Consider the following 18,393-nt stretch of genomic DNA (forward strand, 5'->3'; position numbering starts at 1 on the left):
CTGAAGCATAAAATGGGATTACCATCTTAAAAATCAGTTTTGTTATTTCGTTAAAAATAAACTCATGTTGCTACATTAACTAATAACTTCAATGTAATGCAATGCACTAATGATCATACACTGAGCGGTGTGCTGTGGAGCAACTACAGTCATCATCGACACAGCTTTGCCAATAATACTTGAACTATTTAAACATTCGGTAATTGACACGTTTCAGTGCATATGGAAGGCGATGATGTGGTTGTAAGTAATACGATTATTTCTATTGGTCCATGATACAGTCGTTCTGTGGATTCGGATAATGTCATTAGAATAAGAAACAGAGTAATGGATGGGGACATGTGTATTGCAATGTTACAATACTGTGTTGATACATGTCCAATTCCAAAATGTCACCATGATCATCTTTAAACAGGACAGTCGAGAAATGTACACCTCCCTATATATTTTAATTTCAGGTGTGGAGAGCTTTGCGTGATTTGTGGAATGCACGTGAAAATAAACTGGTATTGTTACATCACAGCACATTATTACATTGTACGATAAGTAACATGGCACTGTTAATTTTGGGAATCCGCTACCACTGTTCTCTGTACGCTGTGCACAACTCTTATTATTTGCCTGGCTTGTTTATTAGAGTAACAAATACTGTGATGTACATGTATAATTAATGCAATAATAAAATGTACCATTACAGATTATCAAAAAACTGATTGAGAGGAAACAAGCACAGATACGAAAGGTGTACCCAGGACTTTCCTGCTTTAAAGACGGAGTACGACAGATTCCCATTGAAAGCATTCCTGGGATTAGTATGTATTGCTTTTTAAAACATTTGTTTGCACAAAGTCAAGCCTGTAGTTTTATACGGCCGCGTCCATGCTGAGCGCGAACGCACGCGCGTGGTGCGAACAAAAGGCCTTTCCTCAATGAGGATGGACATAGTGCGCTGGTGATGGAGCGTGATGGGGCGGCCGATTTTTTGCACAACAAAATTATTTGATTTTGTCACGCGATGGCCGGATCACGTGAACTGTTCGCCCAATGAGGGTGAAGCAGCTCCATGACGTCATCGGCCACACCTCCCTCATGTCTCCCCCCGTTGCGAGGATCTGTAGTCCACAGATCGTTGCTGACAGGCGCGCGCGAGAGGCCCTACGCTCCGTCCCACGTGCACGCCTGCACCATGAACTAGGCCTACGTCTTCAACTACAGAAAGATACATTGTAACTAGTTAGCAGAACCTTGACCTTTGCCCTCTGTTTTACACCAATAAGCTGATCTTCACAAAGGTTTATTTGTAACTCTCTTACACGTTCATTTGGACAAAGTGGAGCAACTGCCAGCCAATGATTTGTTTTCTGATCATAGTAAATTCATCGTGCTTACAGTACACAGAAAAAAGATGGGTTGGAGATGTGGGCACCGTGTGATGCGTGGTAGTGGGCACCATGTCTGACACGTGGTTTTGGGCACCATGTGTGAGGCGTAGTAGTGGGTACCATGTCTGACACGTGGCATTGGGCACCATGTGTGAGGCGTGGCAGCAGGAAGAATCTGTTATGTGTAACATGCTATTCAGTGCATTGCCTGCCCCTTTTGCAGGATTGCAGTGCACCTGTCGTATGTCATACTACAAAAACTTTTGAATCCCTTCTGTGCTGCCTTGACCTGCAATGCTGTGCAATGTTGCAGGTCCCTAGGGCACGGTGTGCTAGCTCACATGTTTATATGTATCATTTGCATTGTTTTCCAGGAGAGACAGGGTGGAAGCCAAGCATAAAAGAAAGAGGGTAAGTTATAATTCTATTAGAGATTATATACAGGCTTTCATATCAAATGTATATATTGCTTGCTGTAATAGCCCTCAGATATTTTGTATATTTTAAGTGTTTGAAAATTCCACACTCGCAAGGATAAATGGAGAAAAAAATAAATGGACACAACTCATCATAAATTCTATTAAAATTATTTAGTACTGACATAAAACAACACTTTTTATACAATTAAAATATTCAGGGATGTTCATTCTTGATTTGGTGCTGTAAGTAATATATTTTCATGCAATTTAAAATGAAATAGTGGGGGTACTTAACCAGGGCCGCCAACCAGGGGGGGGGGGCGGGGGGGAGGAGCAGCTGGTACTGCTGTTTAGGGTCCCCAGCTCCCTTCCTTCCCGCATGTCCGTTATCTGCAGGGACCCCTGAGATGCAGGAAGTAAAGAGAGGGAAAATCCCCTCCTCACACTGAGTGGGTAGAGCCTCAGGCAATGGGTGGGGCCCGAGGGAGAGCAGAGAAGAGCAGTGTGGGCGAAAAAGACGGACATGAACGGGAAAGAAAGAGGGAAAAACGAAACAAGAAAATTAAGTTTGAAAGAGAAATACATAAGAGGGAAAAGCATGTGTGAGAAAAGAAACATTGAGGGGATTGAGGGGAGAGGAGAAAAGCATGCTGGGGGAAAGAGGGAGGGATGCTTGAGAGGGAGAGGAGAAAGATGCTGGGGGAAAGAGGCAAGAGAGACATGCTGAGGGGAGCGGAGGGAGAGGAAGCGAGAAATGCAAGGGGAAAGGAGAGAGAAAGACATGGGCGAAAAAGAGAAACATGAAGGTTAAAGAGCATCACATAAAGGGGAAAATAAGAGAAATTTAAGGGAGGGGGGGGAGAAAAGAGAGACATTGTGGAAAGAGATAGAAACTGAGAAACACATGAGAGGAGGGGACAACAGAGAGTGACGCTAGGGGGAAAGATGGAATGACATGAAGGGGTTTGAGAAATACACTGGGGAAAAAGAGAGAAAAGCATAAGGTGGGGGGTGGAAATAAAGAGACATGACGAGGTACAGTATAATTACAGTATGTAGTGACTGTCAGCGAGCAAACAATGGGCACCCCATTCTTCAAATTTGTCCTGGGCTCAAAATATTCTGTTGGCGGCCCTTACTGTAACCTTATTCTAAAACCTCACCCTCTCTAAAATACGCCCTCTGAATTCATTCTTACTTTTATTATGCACTGAGCTACTGCATGCATGAGACAGTAAGAGGGGCTTTTGAAGACAGCATACCCAAATGCCCACCTCCCCAAAAGTATAAGTGTTCTTCTCAACTTTTATTTCCACAAAGGACTCTTGTGTATATACAGTAATGAAATTATTGAGGCATTATTTGATAATCGGAATTACATTCTATAAAATGTCCCCAAAAACTGGTTATAAATGGAAATGAAATACCTTAGTACCACCAAGTATCATTCAAAATGTGTCGAACAATATCCCAAAGTTGCTCATTTATTTTCCCATGGAGAACCCTTCCGGTTAGTCTGAGGCACTCTTAGTTAACACAGCACCTTTGTTGAAACACACCATATCTAGGCCTTAAGTATGTCCACGGAGCCAAACATATTTTTGTGGATAAAACATACTTGTAATGAAGCATGAAAGGCTTTAAGCTGAGCTCAAATGAATAGGTTTTGTGAATTCTTAACTTTGTACAGTATTTTATGGCAAGCTATGAATACTGTACCATGGCACACAACTCTTATGTTAAAATTCTCAGGCTGAAGGAGTAGCTGAATGGTCATGTAACTGCGTTTGAAGCGTGTGAACCTGGTTGGGATCCCAGTGTCAGCTTTCCTTGTGACTCCAAGTCACTTTATTTTGCCTCTAGATTGTAAGCTCTCACGAGCAGGGCCCTCGTCACCTCTTTGTATCTGTTTTGTGAATGTCCGGCCTCGCTTGTATGTAACTGTTTATGTAATATACATAACTCTGTACCCCTCATTTACCGCACTGCAGTACATTGTCAGTGCTGTACAGGGGAACAAAACTAAATACTTCAATTTAAAACATTATTCATCCTAGAAACAACAAACCCCCACCTCCCCCTCAAAAAATAAATAAATAATGGAAGCAGTGGTTCGGTGTTGCTCGACATTTTGTTTGACTATTTTATTTATTTCCATTTACCTAAAATGAGTAGGTCTCCTTGGAGCATGATCTCGTGACGCTTAAAACCAAGACCTCATTGGTTTGGGAAATTCGTCACTAAATTCATTTTCTTTCAAAGGGGCCTAGAGGCACCAAGTTAAATGATTCAGGACTGGGAGGTGCTGTGGGAGACCCCTTGTTTTGGATCCATGGAAAATGTTTAAGGTTAGGATTTGTATTTATTGCTTCACTCTTCCGGGCACCACCTCTATTCAAGCTGCAGTTCAGTCAATATCCTGCATGTGTGTTATTTTTAATAAATCAGTTCTGTAGTAAGAAAAAATACTTTTAGCATTTTCTGTTTTTAAAAAAACAACTTTGAAAGACCAATTTTCTTGTATTATATTTTAACAAGCATTTGCTAAGGCACTGCCCCTTCATGTCCTGTCACAAGCCCTGGCACACCCCTCTGTCAGCTCTGCCCTCCCTCTAGCACATGTCAGTGCAGGAGTGCTCATGAATATTCATGAGCTTCCACTGACTGACAGAAGCAAATAAAAACATATGCCAGCTCTAATTATGTCACCAAATTTCGCCTATCAATACATGGAGAACGGATTGACCTGCAGCTATACAGTTCTTTAGGTAATTAGAGATTGCCCACATAAAACTATTGAAGTAAAAAAATAAACTTAAAAAAAAAAAAAAAAAAAGACTGAACTGCAGCTTTCAGTGACTGTTCACATTTTTTGCAAGTATTTATAGTTTATGTATATTTTTATTTATGTAGCGCCCACAGTGTACTAAGCGCATTGCAAAGAGACAGTACAATATCATTAAAGTTGTCTGCTGAGTGCACAAGATTTCCATGTAATGTTTCAAATGTGATTCATTTGCCTACACTAACAAGAATAAGAGTATGAAAATGAAATGTAAAAGTCTTATGCACTGTAAAATGTTTTTTTTTTTTTTAAATGATTGTTGAGTACCCATTGTGTACTAATAAACAACTCTTGAATGACGTGTGTTAAAGCTCATTTGTTTTGTCAACATTTTGTTTCAAGTAAAGAGCCCAAAGATCCAGATCAGCTATACAACACATTAAAAAACATCCTTCAGCAGGTAAAGGTGAGTATTCCTGTGGTAACCTTTGTGTTGCTCATTAGTTGGATTAGGGCAGGGGTCTCCAACCATGGCGCCCGCCAAACCTTTTCTGGTTGCTTGCCATGGGCCCCCGACAGGAGGGAGGGAGATCCTGGCCAACTGCTCTCCCCCTGGCAGTGGGCTCGGCCTCCTTCTCGCATCCTAAATCGGGCCCGGCCTCCCTCTCGCCTCCCAGCAGTGGTTTCTGCTTCCTTCTCGTATCCTGCAGCGGGCCCGGCCTCCCTTTCGCCTCTGGCAGTGGGCCTTGCCTCTCTCTCGCCCCCTGCAGTGGGTCCGGCCTCCCTCTCACACCCTGCAGTGGGCCATGCCTCTCTCTCAACCCCTGCAGTGGGCCTGGCCTCTCTCTCTCGCACCCTGTAGTGGGACCGGCCTCTCTCTTGCCCCCGGCAGCAGGCCCGACCTCGCTCTGGCCCCCTGCAGCGGTCCCGGCCTCCCTTTCGCCCCCGGCAGAGGGCCCGGCCACTCTCTCCCCCTGCAGCAGGCCCGACCTCTCTCCCCCCCTCCCCCACCTGCAGTGGGCCCAGTCTCTGGTGTTAGCCCTGCCCCCACGCTGGAAGTTGGGCTGTTCAGCGCAGCACTGGAGGCCTCCAGGTAAGAAGTGTGTGTACGGTTATTATGTGAATGTTGGGAGGGGGGTTATGTGTATTGGAGGAGGGTAGGGATTATGTTTATTGGAGAAGAGAGAGAGGAGGGGGAGAGACAGATGGGGGAGAGAGGGTGCAGAGAGAGGTGGTGGTGAGATGGGAGAGAGTGTTGAAAGGGGGTGAGGGAGGGGAGAAGGGTGTGTGGAGGAGAGAGGTGAGGGGGAGGGAGAGAGAAGTGTGGGGGGAGAGAGGGAAGGGGTAAGGAGGGGAGAGAGGGAGGGGGGAAGGGGGAGAGAGGTGAGGAGGGGTGAAGGGGCGATATGGGGGTGAGAGGATTAAAAGGGGGGTGAGGGGGAAAGAGATAGAAGGGGGTAAGTGGGAGAGAAGTGGGGATGAGAGCGGAGAGAGGTGGAGTTTTAGAGGGCGAGAAGGGTGGGTGGTGATATGGGGAAAGAGAGTGGTGGGAAGTTTGGGAGGGAGTGAAGGGGAGATATGGGGGAGAGAGGGGGTGAAAAGGGGGGTGAGGGGTTGCGGGGAGGGAGAGGTGGGGGGAGGGAGAGGGATGAGGAGGAGAGAGAGGTGGTGGGGGTAAGAGGGAGAGAGGTGGGGGTGTTGGAAGAGAGATGTGGGGAGTGAGGGAGGTGGGGGATGAAGAGGAGAGAGGGAGAGGGAAAGAGATGGGGGTGTTGGAAAGAGGTGGGGGGGTGAGGAGGAGAGGTTGGGGGTTAAGGGGGAGAGATGTTAGGGGGAGTGAAGGGGAAATATGGGGGAGAGCGGGAGGTGAAAAGGGGGGTGAGGGGTTACGGGGAGGGAGAGAGGTGGGGGAGAGGAGGCAAGAGGTGGGGGGGATGGGGTGATGAGGCAAGCGGTGGAGGGAGGGAGAGGGGGAGAGAGTTGAAATTGAAGATGAGATTAGGTGGGGAGGAGAAAAAGGGGGAGGGAAAGAGGTGGGGGAAGAGAGTAAGGGGGGGAGAGAGGTCGGAGGAGGGTGAGGTGTGGGGGGGAGAAAAAGAGGTGGGGTTGAGGGTGAGAGATGTGAAGGGAGGTGGAGAGGGAGTGGAGGGGGAGATGAGAAGAGAGGAGGGGGAAGGAGAAAGATGTGGGGGGAGGGGAAGAAAGATAGGGGGAGAGAGAAGTGGGGGGGTGGGAGGCGAGGGGTGGGGGGACGGGGGTGAGGAGGCAAGCGGTGGGTGTTAGGTAGAGAAGGAGTTGGGTTGAAATGGAGGATGAAAGTAGGTGGGGAGGAGGGAGGGAGGTGAGGGAGAGAGGTGGGAGGGGAGAAAGAGGTGGGAGGGGAGAAAGAGGTGGGGTTGAGGGTGAGAGATGTGAGGGTGGGTTGAGGGGGAGATGAAGAGAAGAGAGGTGGGAGGAGGGAGAGAGAGATGTGGGGGGAGTGGGAGAAAGGTAGGGAGAGAAATGTGGGGGGGGGGGAAGCGAGAGGTGGGGGGGGGGTTAGGAGGCAACCGGTTGGTGAGACGTAGAGGAGGAGAGAGAGGAGGGGGGTTAAGGGGGAGAGATGTTAGGGGGAGTGAAGGGGAAATATGGGGGAGAGCGGGAGGTGAAAAGGGGGTGAGGGGTTACGGGGAGGGAGAGAGGTGGAGGAGGGGAGGCAAGAGGTGGGGGGGATGGGGTAATGAGGCAAGCGGTGGAGGGAGGGAGAGGGGGAGAGAGTTGAAATTGAAGATGAGATTAGGTGGGGAGGAGAAAAAGGGGGAGGGAAAGAGGTGGGGGAAGAGAGTAAGGGGGAGAGAGGTCGGAGGAGGGTGAGGTGTGGGGGGGAGAAAAAGAGGTGGGGTTGAGGGTGAGAGATATGAGGGGAGGTGGAGAGGGAGTGGAGGGGGAGATGAGAAGAGAGGAGGGGGAAGGAGAAAGATGTGGGGGGAGGGGAAGAAAGATAGGGGGAGAGAGAAGTGGGGGGGGGGTGGAGGGCGAGGGGTGAGGGACGGGGGTGAGGAGGCAAGCGGTGGGTGTTAGGTAGAGAAGGAGTTGGGTTGAAATGGAGGATGAAAGTAGTTGGGGAGGAGAGAAAAGGGGGAGGGAGAGAGGTGGGAGGGGAGAAAGAGGTGGGTGGGGTTGAGGGTGAGAGATGTGAGGGTGGGTCTAGGGGGAGATGAAGAGAAGAGAGGTGGGAGGAGGGAGAGAGAGATGTGGGGGGAGTGGGAGAAAGGTAGGGAGAGAAATGTGGGGGGGGGGGGGAGCGAGAGGTGGGGGGGGGGGGGGTTAGGAGGCAACCGGTTGGTGAGATGTAGAGAGGGAGAGAGTTGAAATGGAGGATGAGAGTAGGTGGGGGAGGAGAGAAAAGGGGGAGGGAGAGAGGTGGTTTGATAGGGAGAGAGATGGATGGGTAGGAGAGAGGTGTGGGGGGGGGAAGGTGGGGGGTGAGTGGGAGAAGAGGGCTGTGAGAGGTGGGGGTGTGGGGAGAAAGGGAGGAGAGGTGGGGGGTGAAGGGGAGACAGGTGGGGGTGGGAGGTGAGGTAATGGGGGAGTGGAAGAGAGGTGAGGGAGAGAGATAGGTGAGAGTGTGTGAGGGGGAATAGAGGTGGGGGAGAGATGTTAGGGTGAGGGGGAAAGAGGTGATGGTTGAGGTGGGAGCAAGAAAGAAAGGTGGTGGGAGAAAAAAGTGAGAGTATGAGAGGTGAGGGTGGGGGTGGAGATGAGGAGAAGAGAGGTGGGTAAAGGCAGAGAGAGGTGGGTGAGTGAGGAGGGGGTGAGAGAGGTGGGGGGAGAGAGGAGCGAGAGGTGAGGGAGTGAGTGGGAGAGAGGGTTGTGAGAGGTGGGGGTGTGAGGGGAGAGAGGGGGGAGAAAGGTGGGGGTGAGAGGGAGACAGGTGGGGGGTGGGAGGTGAGGGGAGGTGATGGGGGAGTGGAAGAGGTGTGAGGAGAGAGAGTTGAGGGGGTGAGACAGGTGTGGGGGGAGAGATAAGTGATGGAGACATAAAGAAGTGAGGATGGGGAGAGAGAGGTGAGGGTAGTTAGAGAGGTGAGGGGGGAGGACAGAAAGAGGTGATGAGAGAAGGGGTGGGGGCAAGAGAGGTGAGGGAGAAAGGTGAGTGGAAGGCGGGAGAAAGATGGTGGGGGTGAGGGATAGTGATAAGTGGGGTGGTGGGGGTGAGGGAGAGAGATGGAGGGGAGAGAGGTGGGGTGAAGGGGAGAGAGTTGGAGAGAGTTGGAGGGGGTGAGGGGGAAGAGAGGTGGATGTGGGGGGGAAAGGGGTGGTGGAGGTGGGGGTAAGGGGGAGGAAGTAGAGGAGAGGTGGGGGGAAGGAGCGGTGGGAGAAAGTGGGGGAAGGGGGGTGGGGGAAGGGGGGTGAGAGAAGGGGAGTGAGGTGAGGGAAGGGGTGAGAGGTGGGACGGGGTGAGAGTGGTGGGAGAAGTTGGGGTGAGGGGTAGGGAAGGGGGTGGGAGAAGTTGGGGTGAGAGGTGGGGGAGGGAGGTGAGAGTGGTGGGAGAAGTTGGGATGAGAGGTGGGGGGAAAGGGGGGAGAGGAAGTGGGAGTGGAAGGCGGGGGGAAGGGGGGTGAGAGGTGGAGGGAAGGGGGTGAGAGGTGGAGTGAAGGGGGGTATGAGAGGTGGGGGGCAAGGAGGTTTGGGGGGGAGAGGTGGGGGGATGAGGAGGAGAGAGGTGGGGGCAAGTAGGGGTGAGGGGTGGAGGGAGAGGGGGACATGAGGGAGAGAGATAAATGTATTGTATGTGTGCGTTAATTGGTTGATCCCCGCCACTCAATCCAGAATTCTGAAGTGTCTCAAGAAATAGATGGAGGACCCTGGGATTAGGGGTGTTTAAACTGCTGACTGCGAATCATCAGCAGTTCCTGATGACTTTGGTAGTGGTCCATACAAGATTTTTACCTGCACTACAAATAAACAATCAAGTTGCAATCTGCATACACAACTCTGCAGTATGTAACAATGTTATTCTAATGGAAAAGTACTAAAGTACAATACACAAATAGTTTTGTCTCCTGAGTCACATTGTCGTCAGTTTCTGGCCAACTGTATAGTACTGTTTGCTTCCCAGGTATTATTTGGAGTCCTTTAGATTATGACCATTTAGTAGAAGGTCAACAATAACCATTCTTGGATGTCCATATATGTATATGTATCTTTATTTATATAGCGCCATCCAGGTACATAGCGCTTTACAGCAGTAATACACGTGACAATATATTGTAACACAGAATGGGAATAAGTGCTCCAGATATAAAACAATAGGAAAATTAGTCCCTGCCCCAAAGAGCTTACAATCTAAACACAGGACAAAGGTACTAAACGTGTTGATAAGTGTGTGAGGAATTGAATTATTTTAAACGTGAACGTTCCCTAATAGAAGTTACTTTTTTCTTTACCCAAGAGCCATCAAAGCGCTTGGCCCTTTATGGAACCTGTGAAGAAAACAGAAGCACCTGGATACTATGAAGTTATAAGATTTCCTATGGGTAATGACATTCATTTTCCAAGTACAAATCTAAAGTTGTAATACAAACGTGAACATATTTATAATGTTATATTTCCATGTGAGCAGTAATAAATAAACATGTCATGTGTGACAGTAATCGGCATAATTAAGTAGAGAGTGTGTAAAGCACAGTAGATGTTGCAACTTAATGTAGGTTATTTAATGCATGACCCAGTACATAGCATTAGTGATGTCACCCCCAGACTTTAATTGGTTGATATCTAACCATAGCGTGGTTTTTAGTCCGATTTAACTTTATATGTAAATAGGGTAAATTCCTGCATAGTTTGAACCCTTACAAGTACAGTATCTTCAGAAATGTACTGAAATTAAGTTCCTGGGCAGCTAGATTCCTTAACGTTAGAATTAAGCAAACCACCCCTAACATATGACTTCGTACATAACTAAAGTCTACATTAAGTGCAGTCCCACAGAACTATTCGCACTGATATGTTTAATGTTGAAATTTAAGTGATTGGTACAAATCACACTACTATATATTTAAGTGACTTATTATTCCTTATAAAATTGTCATTTACTATCAATTGTCATCCTGTTACTGGCTGTGAATATTTTAATTAAAAAATCAAATTAAAAAAAAGTATATCCGGTCCAGGACCCAAACTTTTATACTCAAACTTTTGCCATTTCAGTAAACTGTTTAGTAAAGTGACATTAATCAACGTTCCTTTATTTAATCAGTCTATATAGACATTGAGTTGGTGCAGTTATTGTGTGCAGATTATACAAAATTGTATTGTAATATATTACATTGATTTCTTTTATTGGATCAGGGTGAAAATAATATGTACATTGTCTTGTGGGTATAAACTCGAGACCTGCGAAAAGCTCCCTTCCACTTAGATTATTTACAGGTCTTACACAAGAACACACATTATGCATCATACTGTACTTATAGTGATCAAAAAGGGATATCATTGTTTGCAAGTAATAGTTTCTGGGATCAATATGACTGCTAGAGTTGTTCACTAAATTTATTTTGCGTTTGTTTGGTTGACTTGTTGCAAGGTACAATATTTTATTATGAAGCCTAACCACAAGCTGCTGCCTTGATTCCATCGGACCAGACCACGTTTGTTCCTGGAAGAACAAATGTCAAAATGCATAAAGTGTTGAGTGCCGTTCACTGCTAGACTTTTAAATTGAGTTCTTTCTCCAAACTCATAAATGACAAACCTGCATGTATAGTGAATGTTCATGTAGAGAAAGCATTTAATAGTTTGGGAACTCTTCTTCAACACATTGGATGGTTTGGTTTTAAAAGTTATTTCATCATAGCTTTAAAAAGTATTTATACAAATCCTGTAGCATCCTACATTCTCTTTAAAACAGATAATCTGACAAACGCCTACTTTTTTAAATTCATTTTTTAACCTAATCTTGAAACTCCTAGCTATTGTCCATTGAGTGTCCTTTTCGGACTTGAGGGCAGACTCTAATTACAATAGCACACCAATTGTGGCACTATCACCTGGAAAACCCAATTAATGTCAGTGGGAGTTTCCATGCGATAGTGCCACGATTGGCACCGTTTTATAAATAACCCCATATTACATTAAAGTTGTCTACAGGCAGATTCTGTCTCAGATCCACAAACATTTACTAACTAACTGGTTTAACAACCAAGAAAGCCCCCTTTTATACATGCTCTCAGGGAGGAATAAATACATCATACATTTAAATAAAAATCCTAATTCTACTTTGTTATCATTTAAGCAATGAAAACATATATTTGATGTCCCAAAAATATCTTCATTATATATATCATGGGGCACGCCGGAGTCTCCATTATGTAGTGACTAAGTCATGCCCAATGTGTGTTTTTTTGCAGGTTAGATTGTGCCCTGTGTTTCCATGGAGCGCAGGACATGATTTGCCCAGTGAGGACATGGAGGATTCCCTTCTCTTCCGTTTCCTGCACCATGGCCTCCTCAGTCACATGGCCGCACTGTGCCGAAGGGCTGTGGCACTCGGGCACCACAACCCCTCCGGCACTCAGTGTTAACAATATATGCCTAGCTCGGATGCGCTTATACGTGAAGACTTGAAAGAGAGCTCTGATACATGCTAATTCTAGTATTGCCAATATGATTCTTTATGGCTGCCTCTAAGACAGTGGTAGGCAATATTGTATACTCAAAAGGGCTGCACATTTGAGATCTATATATAGAATATAGATATGTAGATATAGTACACGTGCACAAGGAATATCGCAGCCCTAGGTAGGAGTTTCTCTCCGTTCTGATCAGCTGCTTAATGGTGAATCCTGTCCTGCTCCTTACACAGTGAACAAGTGATTAGCACAAGAGAAGCGGGGCAGTACAGTTATCAGTTCACGGTCATCTACATCAGCAACACCTTCACTCCCTATGTACTAGGGAGAAAGAGAGCGGACCTCTGGGGCAGCCAGGAGATTAGGTAATGCAGTTGAGGGCCCTCACCTTGGGCCACTTGTTGCCAACCAATGCTCCAAGGCCATTTGACCAATTTGGATAACATCTAACCAACGTTTCTCCAAACTGATAAAATACCCTTATTCAATCTACTGCTGAGCATTAGAATTGATTTATGGAATTAAACAGAGGTTGTCAACCTCTATTATCTTCTGGCACAATTCAAATTTGAAATACTTAATTTATAAATATATATATATATATATATATATATATATATATATATATATATATATATAATGTTTCAAATAAATTGCAGAGCTAGTACAGTCATCACTTAAGTCTCAGATTAATTTCAGTTCTGTATGAGAAACTTGAACAGACGTGATGAAATCAGGTCATCCAGCAAACACCGAAACAAACATTCTATACTTTGTATTCAATATCTTCCATATAGAAAAGGACAATATCACAATTCAACACATAATGGTTCCATTTGTCATACACTGACTGCACTCAAAACATATCTACAGAGTATGATCTAATCAAAGTTATCCTCTGATGATCTCTGTTAGATGTTTAATGTGAAATTATATATATATAATGTATGTCTTTTTAGTCTGGGTGTCGTTTACTGTATTCCTAATATTAATGTTCAATCAATATCGCCTGTTTGTTACAACATTTCACATTAAACATCTAACAGAGATCATCAGAGGATAACTTTGATTAGATCATACTCTGTAGATATGTTTTGAGTGCAGTCAGTGTATGACAAATGGAACCATTATGTGTTGAATTGTGATATTGTCCTTTTCTATATGGAAGATATTGAATACAAAGTATAGAATGTTTGTTTCGGTGTTTGCTGGATGACCTGATTTCATCACGTCTGTTCAAGTTTCTCATACAGAACTGAAATTAATCTGAGACTTAAGTGATGACTGTACTAGCTCTGCAATTTATTTGAAACATTTCCATCATTGCAGTAGTTTCAATGCCAGTCAGTTCAGTGTTTGATGTTAGAATAGATTTGACAAAAAAAAATGTAAATAATAAAATTACAAACTCTCTATTTGCATTCTGTTATCAAACGTAATTTTTTTCTTAATCGTTTTTTATTTTAAGAACTTTTTAACAAGGCCAAAAGCCTTCAGTAAAGTGTTTATATGCCAAGCGTTGCTGTTTATTCTCACATACTTCACCCCCAGCAGACAGTGCAGAGCTGTTTCCTGTGCAGACTGCAGAGACTCTTTTCCAAAGCCTGTCAGATAAGATTCTGAATTCCAGTGATGTGAAAGTGGGAAGGTCTTGGCACGCATCAACTCTCCCTATTTGTCAGGGAGACACACGGTTTTTAGCTGAATAATATATTGTGCAGTCTCCCTAAATAGTTCCCTCACCCCAACAAAAGTCTTAACATTTTTTTTTTTTTTTAGAAATCTCCTACATTTTCTTCATCACAAATCTCACTGAAAGAAGCTTGCAATGGTTGGCTAGTATATCTTAGTCATATTAACATCAGCCTTGAACTTAAAAAATAAAAAAAATAGGTGTTGAAAACAGACTCTATATAGTAAAATATGCACCTTTAATAAAGTTAATCTAAAAATTGCTCTTTTCTATTGTACAGATCTTAAAACCATGAGCGAACGAGTGAAGAACAGGTATTACGTGACAAAGAAATTGTTCATGGCAGATTTGCAGAGGATCTTTACAAACTGCAGAGAGTACAATCCCCCTGAAAGCGAATACTTCAAATGCGCCAACATCCTGGAGAAATTCTTCTACACTAAAATTAAGGAAGCTGGGCTGATTGACAAATAAGCAGTGACCCTATTACGCAATGTGCCTCGTCATTGGCTAGTCTGCCATTTAGTGTACCTCACTGGTACGTTGGCACGAAATGAACTAATCTTCATAATCGCATATCCATTTTCAGTGCAGGACATATCTACATTTCTTTTCTAAAGAAAGAAAACTAACAAATTACCAGCGTTTTATTTTTTCAATCTGTGTACAATTTTTTTTTTTTTAACGGATTTGTTTTTTATTAGGAAAAAAGATGTTTTGAAACCTGTAGGACTGTTTTGTACGTTTAGAAATGTGTTTTGTATAATAATGTTAAATTACACATTTACATTGCTTGTAAACCACTAACCTAATACTGTTTTAGATTGGGCAGATGGTTGATTATAGCTTTGCTTATGCAGGACATAAGTTAAAACAATCTGATATTACCACATACATGACACTAATGCTTTGCTTGGAGAGGTTTCAGTTGTACTAACATTATATTTAAAATAATCCTCTATCAAATAAATGCAAACTTTCCATAGTACAGCTCAACCCCGTTATAACGCGATATGTTACAACGCGAATCCGCTTCTAACGCGATGCAAGCGTGGCTCCCAATTTTCGTATTTATGAATACTTTACATGACGATTATTGGTATCTTAAATACTTTATTGTACAATGCATACAATTGTACATTATTTCTAACGTGATCCGCTTATAGCACGATGTAATCCTTTGGACCCGATGCACAGCGTTATAAGGGGGTTGAGCTGTATTAGTACTGTCATAGTACTTATAATACTTATACATTACCCATATTTTTTTAAATAAAATCAATGCTGTATATTTCTATGTAAGGACAGATTTAATGAAAACGCATCAAGTCAATCTCCCAAGCTGTTTTTTTTTAATATGACAGCACTTTTTTTTTTTTTTAATATATATCAACTATGGCAGATGGCTATTAGCAGCTGGGTTTTACTTGTATTTTGATACGTGGATACATTAGGCAGTGTGAAATTGACTGATTAAATGTTTTTGTATTTATAGAACTTACACAAAACTAAATGTTGAGTTTTTATGACAAGACTTCCAAATTGTTGATAATTTGGCAACAAAAGGGTTGGGGTACTCTGATTGTATTGAATGGTAATTTACCACAGCTGTAATATTATTGGTGCCTTTGGGCTCATTTGTTGTGAAATGCTGCTTAGCACCTAAATCTCCTCCCTGTAATTGGTCAGAACAAATATAACATTATTTGAATATTCAAAAATTCATTGAAGTAGTACTGTACCTAGGCATTTTAGGGACAAGCTAATTTCATATAATTGGTCAAAATTGAATTCTCTAATCGCAACCACATAATGGCCCTAAGAAGTCCACAGGTTTCTTTATAGGGCAATCCAACTACAAGTATCTTGATTTATTCTCTGCATGAAAAAGGCTTCCTCATCTAATGTAAATCAATAATAGAAGATACTGTAATGCCGACAAGTATTCTAAAACAAATCTGGGGCAATCACCAACAAGACCCAGGAACATGCTGGGTACATGCTGCAACATTTCAGTGACATTTCTGCAGAGACTAATGGCCCATCGGATTAACAGCGGGGGTCCCTGGCAGCCCCATTCAAGTTGAATGGGACTGCCAGGGACCCCTGCTATGTTAATCCGATGGGCCATTAGTCTCTGCAGAAGTCACTGAAACGTTTGCAGCATGTACCTGGATCTTGTTGGTGATAGCCCCAGATTTTCCAAGGCAAGTTTTAGAATACTCGTCGGCGCACCTGTACAACTTTCTTTTTTTAGCAAATCTCCCAGAAATAACACACCTAATCTTGGCCTGTGTGCCATACATCATATTTGCAACACTTGTAGTCAGTACTGCAGCAGACATGCAGTACTGCAGTTGGGTAACAGAAACCCTTGTCTGTGTGTTATAATATACAGTCCCTTTTCTTAGTGCTATTACGCAACTGCTGACTAGAAATGTAATATGAGTCAGTGGCAGTTGTTTGTTTTGTTATAAAATCCCCCCCTCCCCTCTTAATCTGATTCATATTATCTAGAGCAGGGGGGCGCAAACTTTTTTCCCTGCGCCCCCCTGCCGGCTGTCCCCTCACTCCCGCGCCCCCCCCAACCCCAACTTCCCCGCGCTCCGGCGTAATGACGTCACGTTGCTATAGCAATGTGACGTCACATGACCTCGCAGCGTCATTTTGACGCCGCGTTGCCATGGCGAAGCAGGGAGGGAGCCGCCGGAGCCACGGTAACTTAGGTTTACAGAGGCTCTGCAGCTCCCCCGGCACTTAATTTAAGTGCCTTCGGGAAGCGCGCGGGGCCTCTGTAAACCCCGCGCCCCCCGTCGGCAGTGTCAGGGGGGGCGCGCCCCACAGTTTGCGCACCGCTGATCTAGAGCACTGGTTTTCAACCTTTTTTTTTTTGGTTAGAGAACTCCAGAATCCAATTGTGAAATTCTGGGGCACCCCCCCAACACTCCCGTCTCTTCTCCCTGACACACACACACACACACACACACCTCTTTAAGGGAGCCAGTGATGAGAGCCCACGCTGATGCTTCCTCTCCCTCCTGTCAGCTGGAAGTTGACAGCAAAAGTAGGGAGAGGAAAGATAGCAGTGACCGGGCGGCTGCTGCTGAGCTCAGGAGCCGCCGGGCCACAGCTATGTGAGGGTGGTGCCGCGCCGCTGGGTCTGGGACAGTCGGGAGTGCTGTCCCAGCTCTCCCCCCTGGTGGCCGCGGAACCCCGGTTAAAAAATCACTGATCTAGAAAGTACAGTTGCCTGTGAAAAAGGTACGCTACTTAAAGGGGCAGTCCCTCCAATCACCAACTTGTAGTAATGAAAGCGACATGTTCAAGGGGCGGTCTGGGTACTTTATTTATTTTTTTAAACCGAAATCTAACACCTATAAGCAATTCATATTTTTTTCAAAGTTTGTTTGAAAACCGGGTTAACAGAGAGTTGGGAGGGAGTTTGATTTCCTCTGGCTGTTCCCTTTTGTCTTGAGTTACCGGATGTTCAAAAACAGTTTGCACAGCCAGAGTCCCTCCCACCCCTTTCTCATCACTTGGAAAAGGACAGGGCTAAGCGTCAAGGAAACAGATGATATGCCAACAACTTCCCCAAAGAGCCACATGAAATATAATTTGTAATCATTTTCCAGAGAAACGCATCAATTATTTGCTTTTAGCTTGGTTAGGTTATTAAATGGGTTAGACAAAAAAATTGTTTGGCTACGTGGAATTGCACCTTTAAAATGTAATTTAGACACTTCGTGCTAATATGTGAATTTCTTTTGGCAACAAAAAATACAATGCTGAAGTTATACATTTAAAGTAGTTCCATTAAATAGTTGCAATAAATATTTATTTGGAATATTTAGTTACAACATGCCAAGGAATAGTAGCAAACGTTTAAGTCCAAATTAAGAATTGTATTCTGTGTAAGTTATATACTCTTATGCATTAATGTTGAGTAGCTACACTGTTGTCTAACAAGATTGTCCCATTTCTATATTGAATGCATTTTTATGTTTTTTAATTTAAAAGAAAGTGATATTTTCATATAGATATTGTGCAATAATGCTGAAGTAGAATGTGTGGTTTTGCAAATGCTTTGTATAGCAAAATTTACCTTTGTAAAATTAATATATTGTATTGGTTCAGAATAGTTTTAAATTATAAAAGTATTTTGGCATTGTGTCATTTTGTGCTTTAATCAATCTCAGCCAACATTCAGATTGAATTACAGCGTCCCCTATAGAATAGTGTAGCAAAATATTCCTTTACAATTTATATCAATATAGTTAAACAACACTTGAAATTCTATGGTCATATATTGAAAGGAATATATGGAAGCATTTTAAACTGAATACACTTGCCCCCAACAAGGAATTTACAGTACTGTATAATGGTGCAGCATCTATCTGTAGTACCCAACGCGTTTTATATTGCTGAGAATGATAACTTGGAAACCCAAACCTCTGGAAGGTCATCCATGTATATATATGTGTTTCCTATAAGTACATTTATC

General features: G+C 44.0%; 1 protein-coding gene across 6 annotated transcripts in view; it reads left to right on the forward strand.

Moving 5' to 3' along the window:
- KAT2B (lysine acetyltransferase 2B) overlaps nt 1-15,946 on the forward strand; it is a 79,603-nt gene extending 63,657 nt beyond the window's left edge. For 2 of the 6 annotated variants that reach the window (XM_075586921.1, XM_075586923.1), the window contains 5 exons: nt 698-812; nt 1,757-1,793; nt 4,989-5,052; nt 10,021-10,105; nt 14,173-15,946. In XM_075586921.1, coding sequence (XP_075443036.1) covers nt 698-812; nt 1,757-1,793; nt 4,989-5,052; nt 10,021-10,105; nt 14,173-14,366 — 495 coding nt within the window. In that variant the 3' untranslated portion in view covers nt 14,367-15,946. The other 4 variants (XM_075586924.1, XM_075586925.1, XM_075586926.1 and 1 more) reach the window with 3 other exon arrangements.
- Nucleotides 15,947-18,393: the final 2,447 nt, after the last annotated feature.

The sequence above is a fragment of the Ascaphus truei genome, chromosome 2, assembly GCF_040206685.1.
Source record: "Ascaphus truei isolate aAscTru1 chromosome 2, aAscTru1.hap1, whole genome shotgun sequence".
Lineage (NCBI taxonomy): Eukaryota > Metazoa > Chordata > Amphibia > Anura > Ascaphidae > Ascaphus > Ascaphus truei.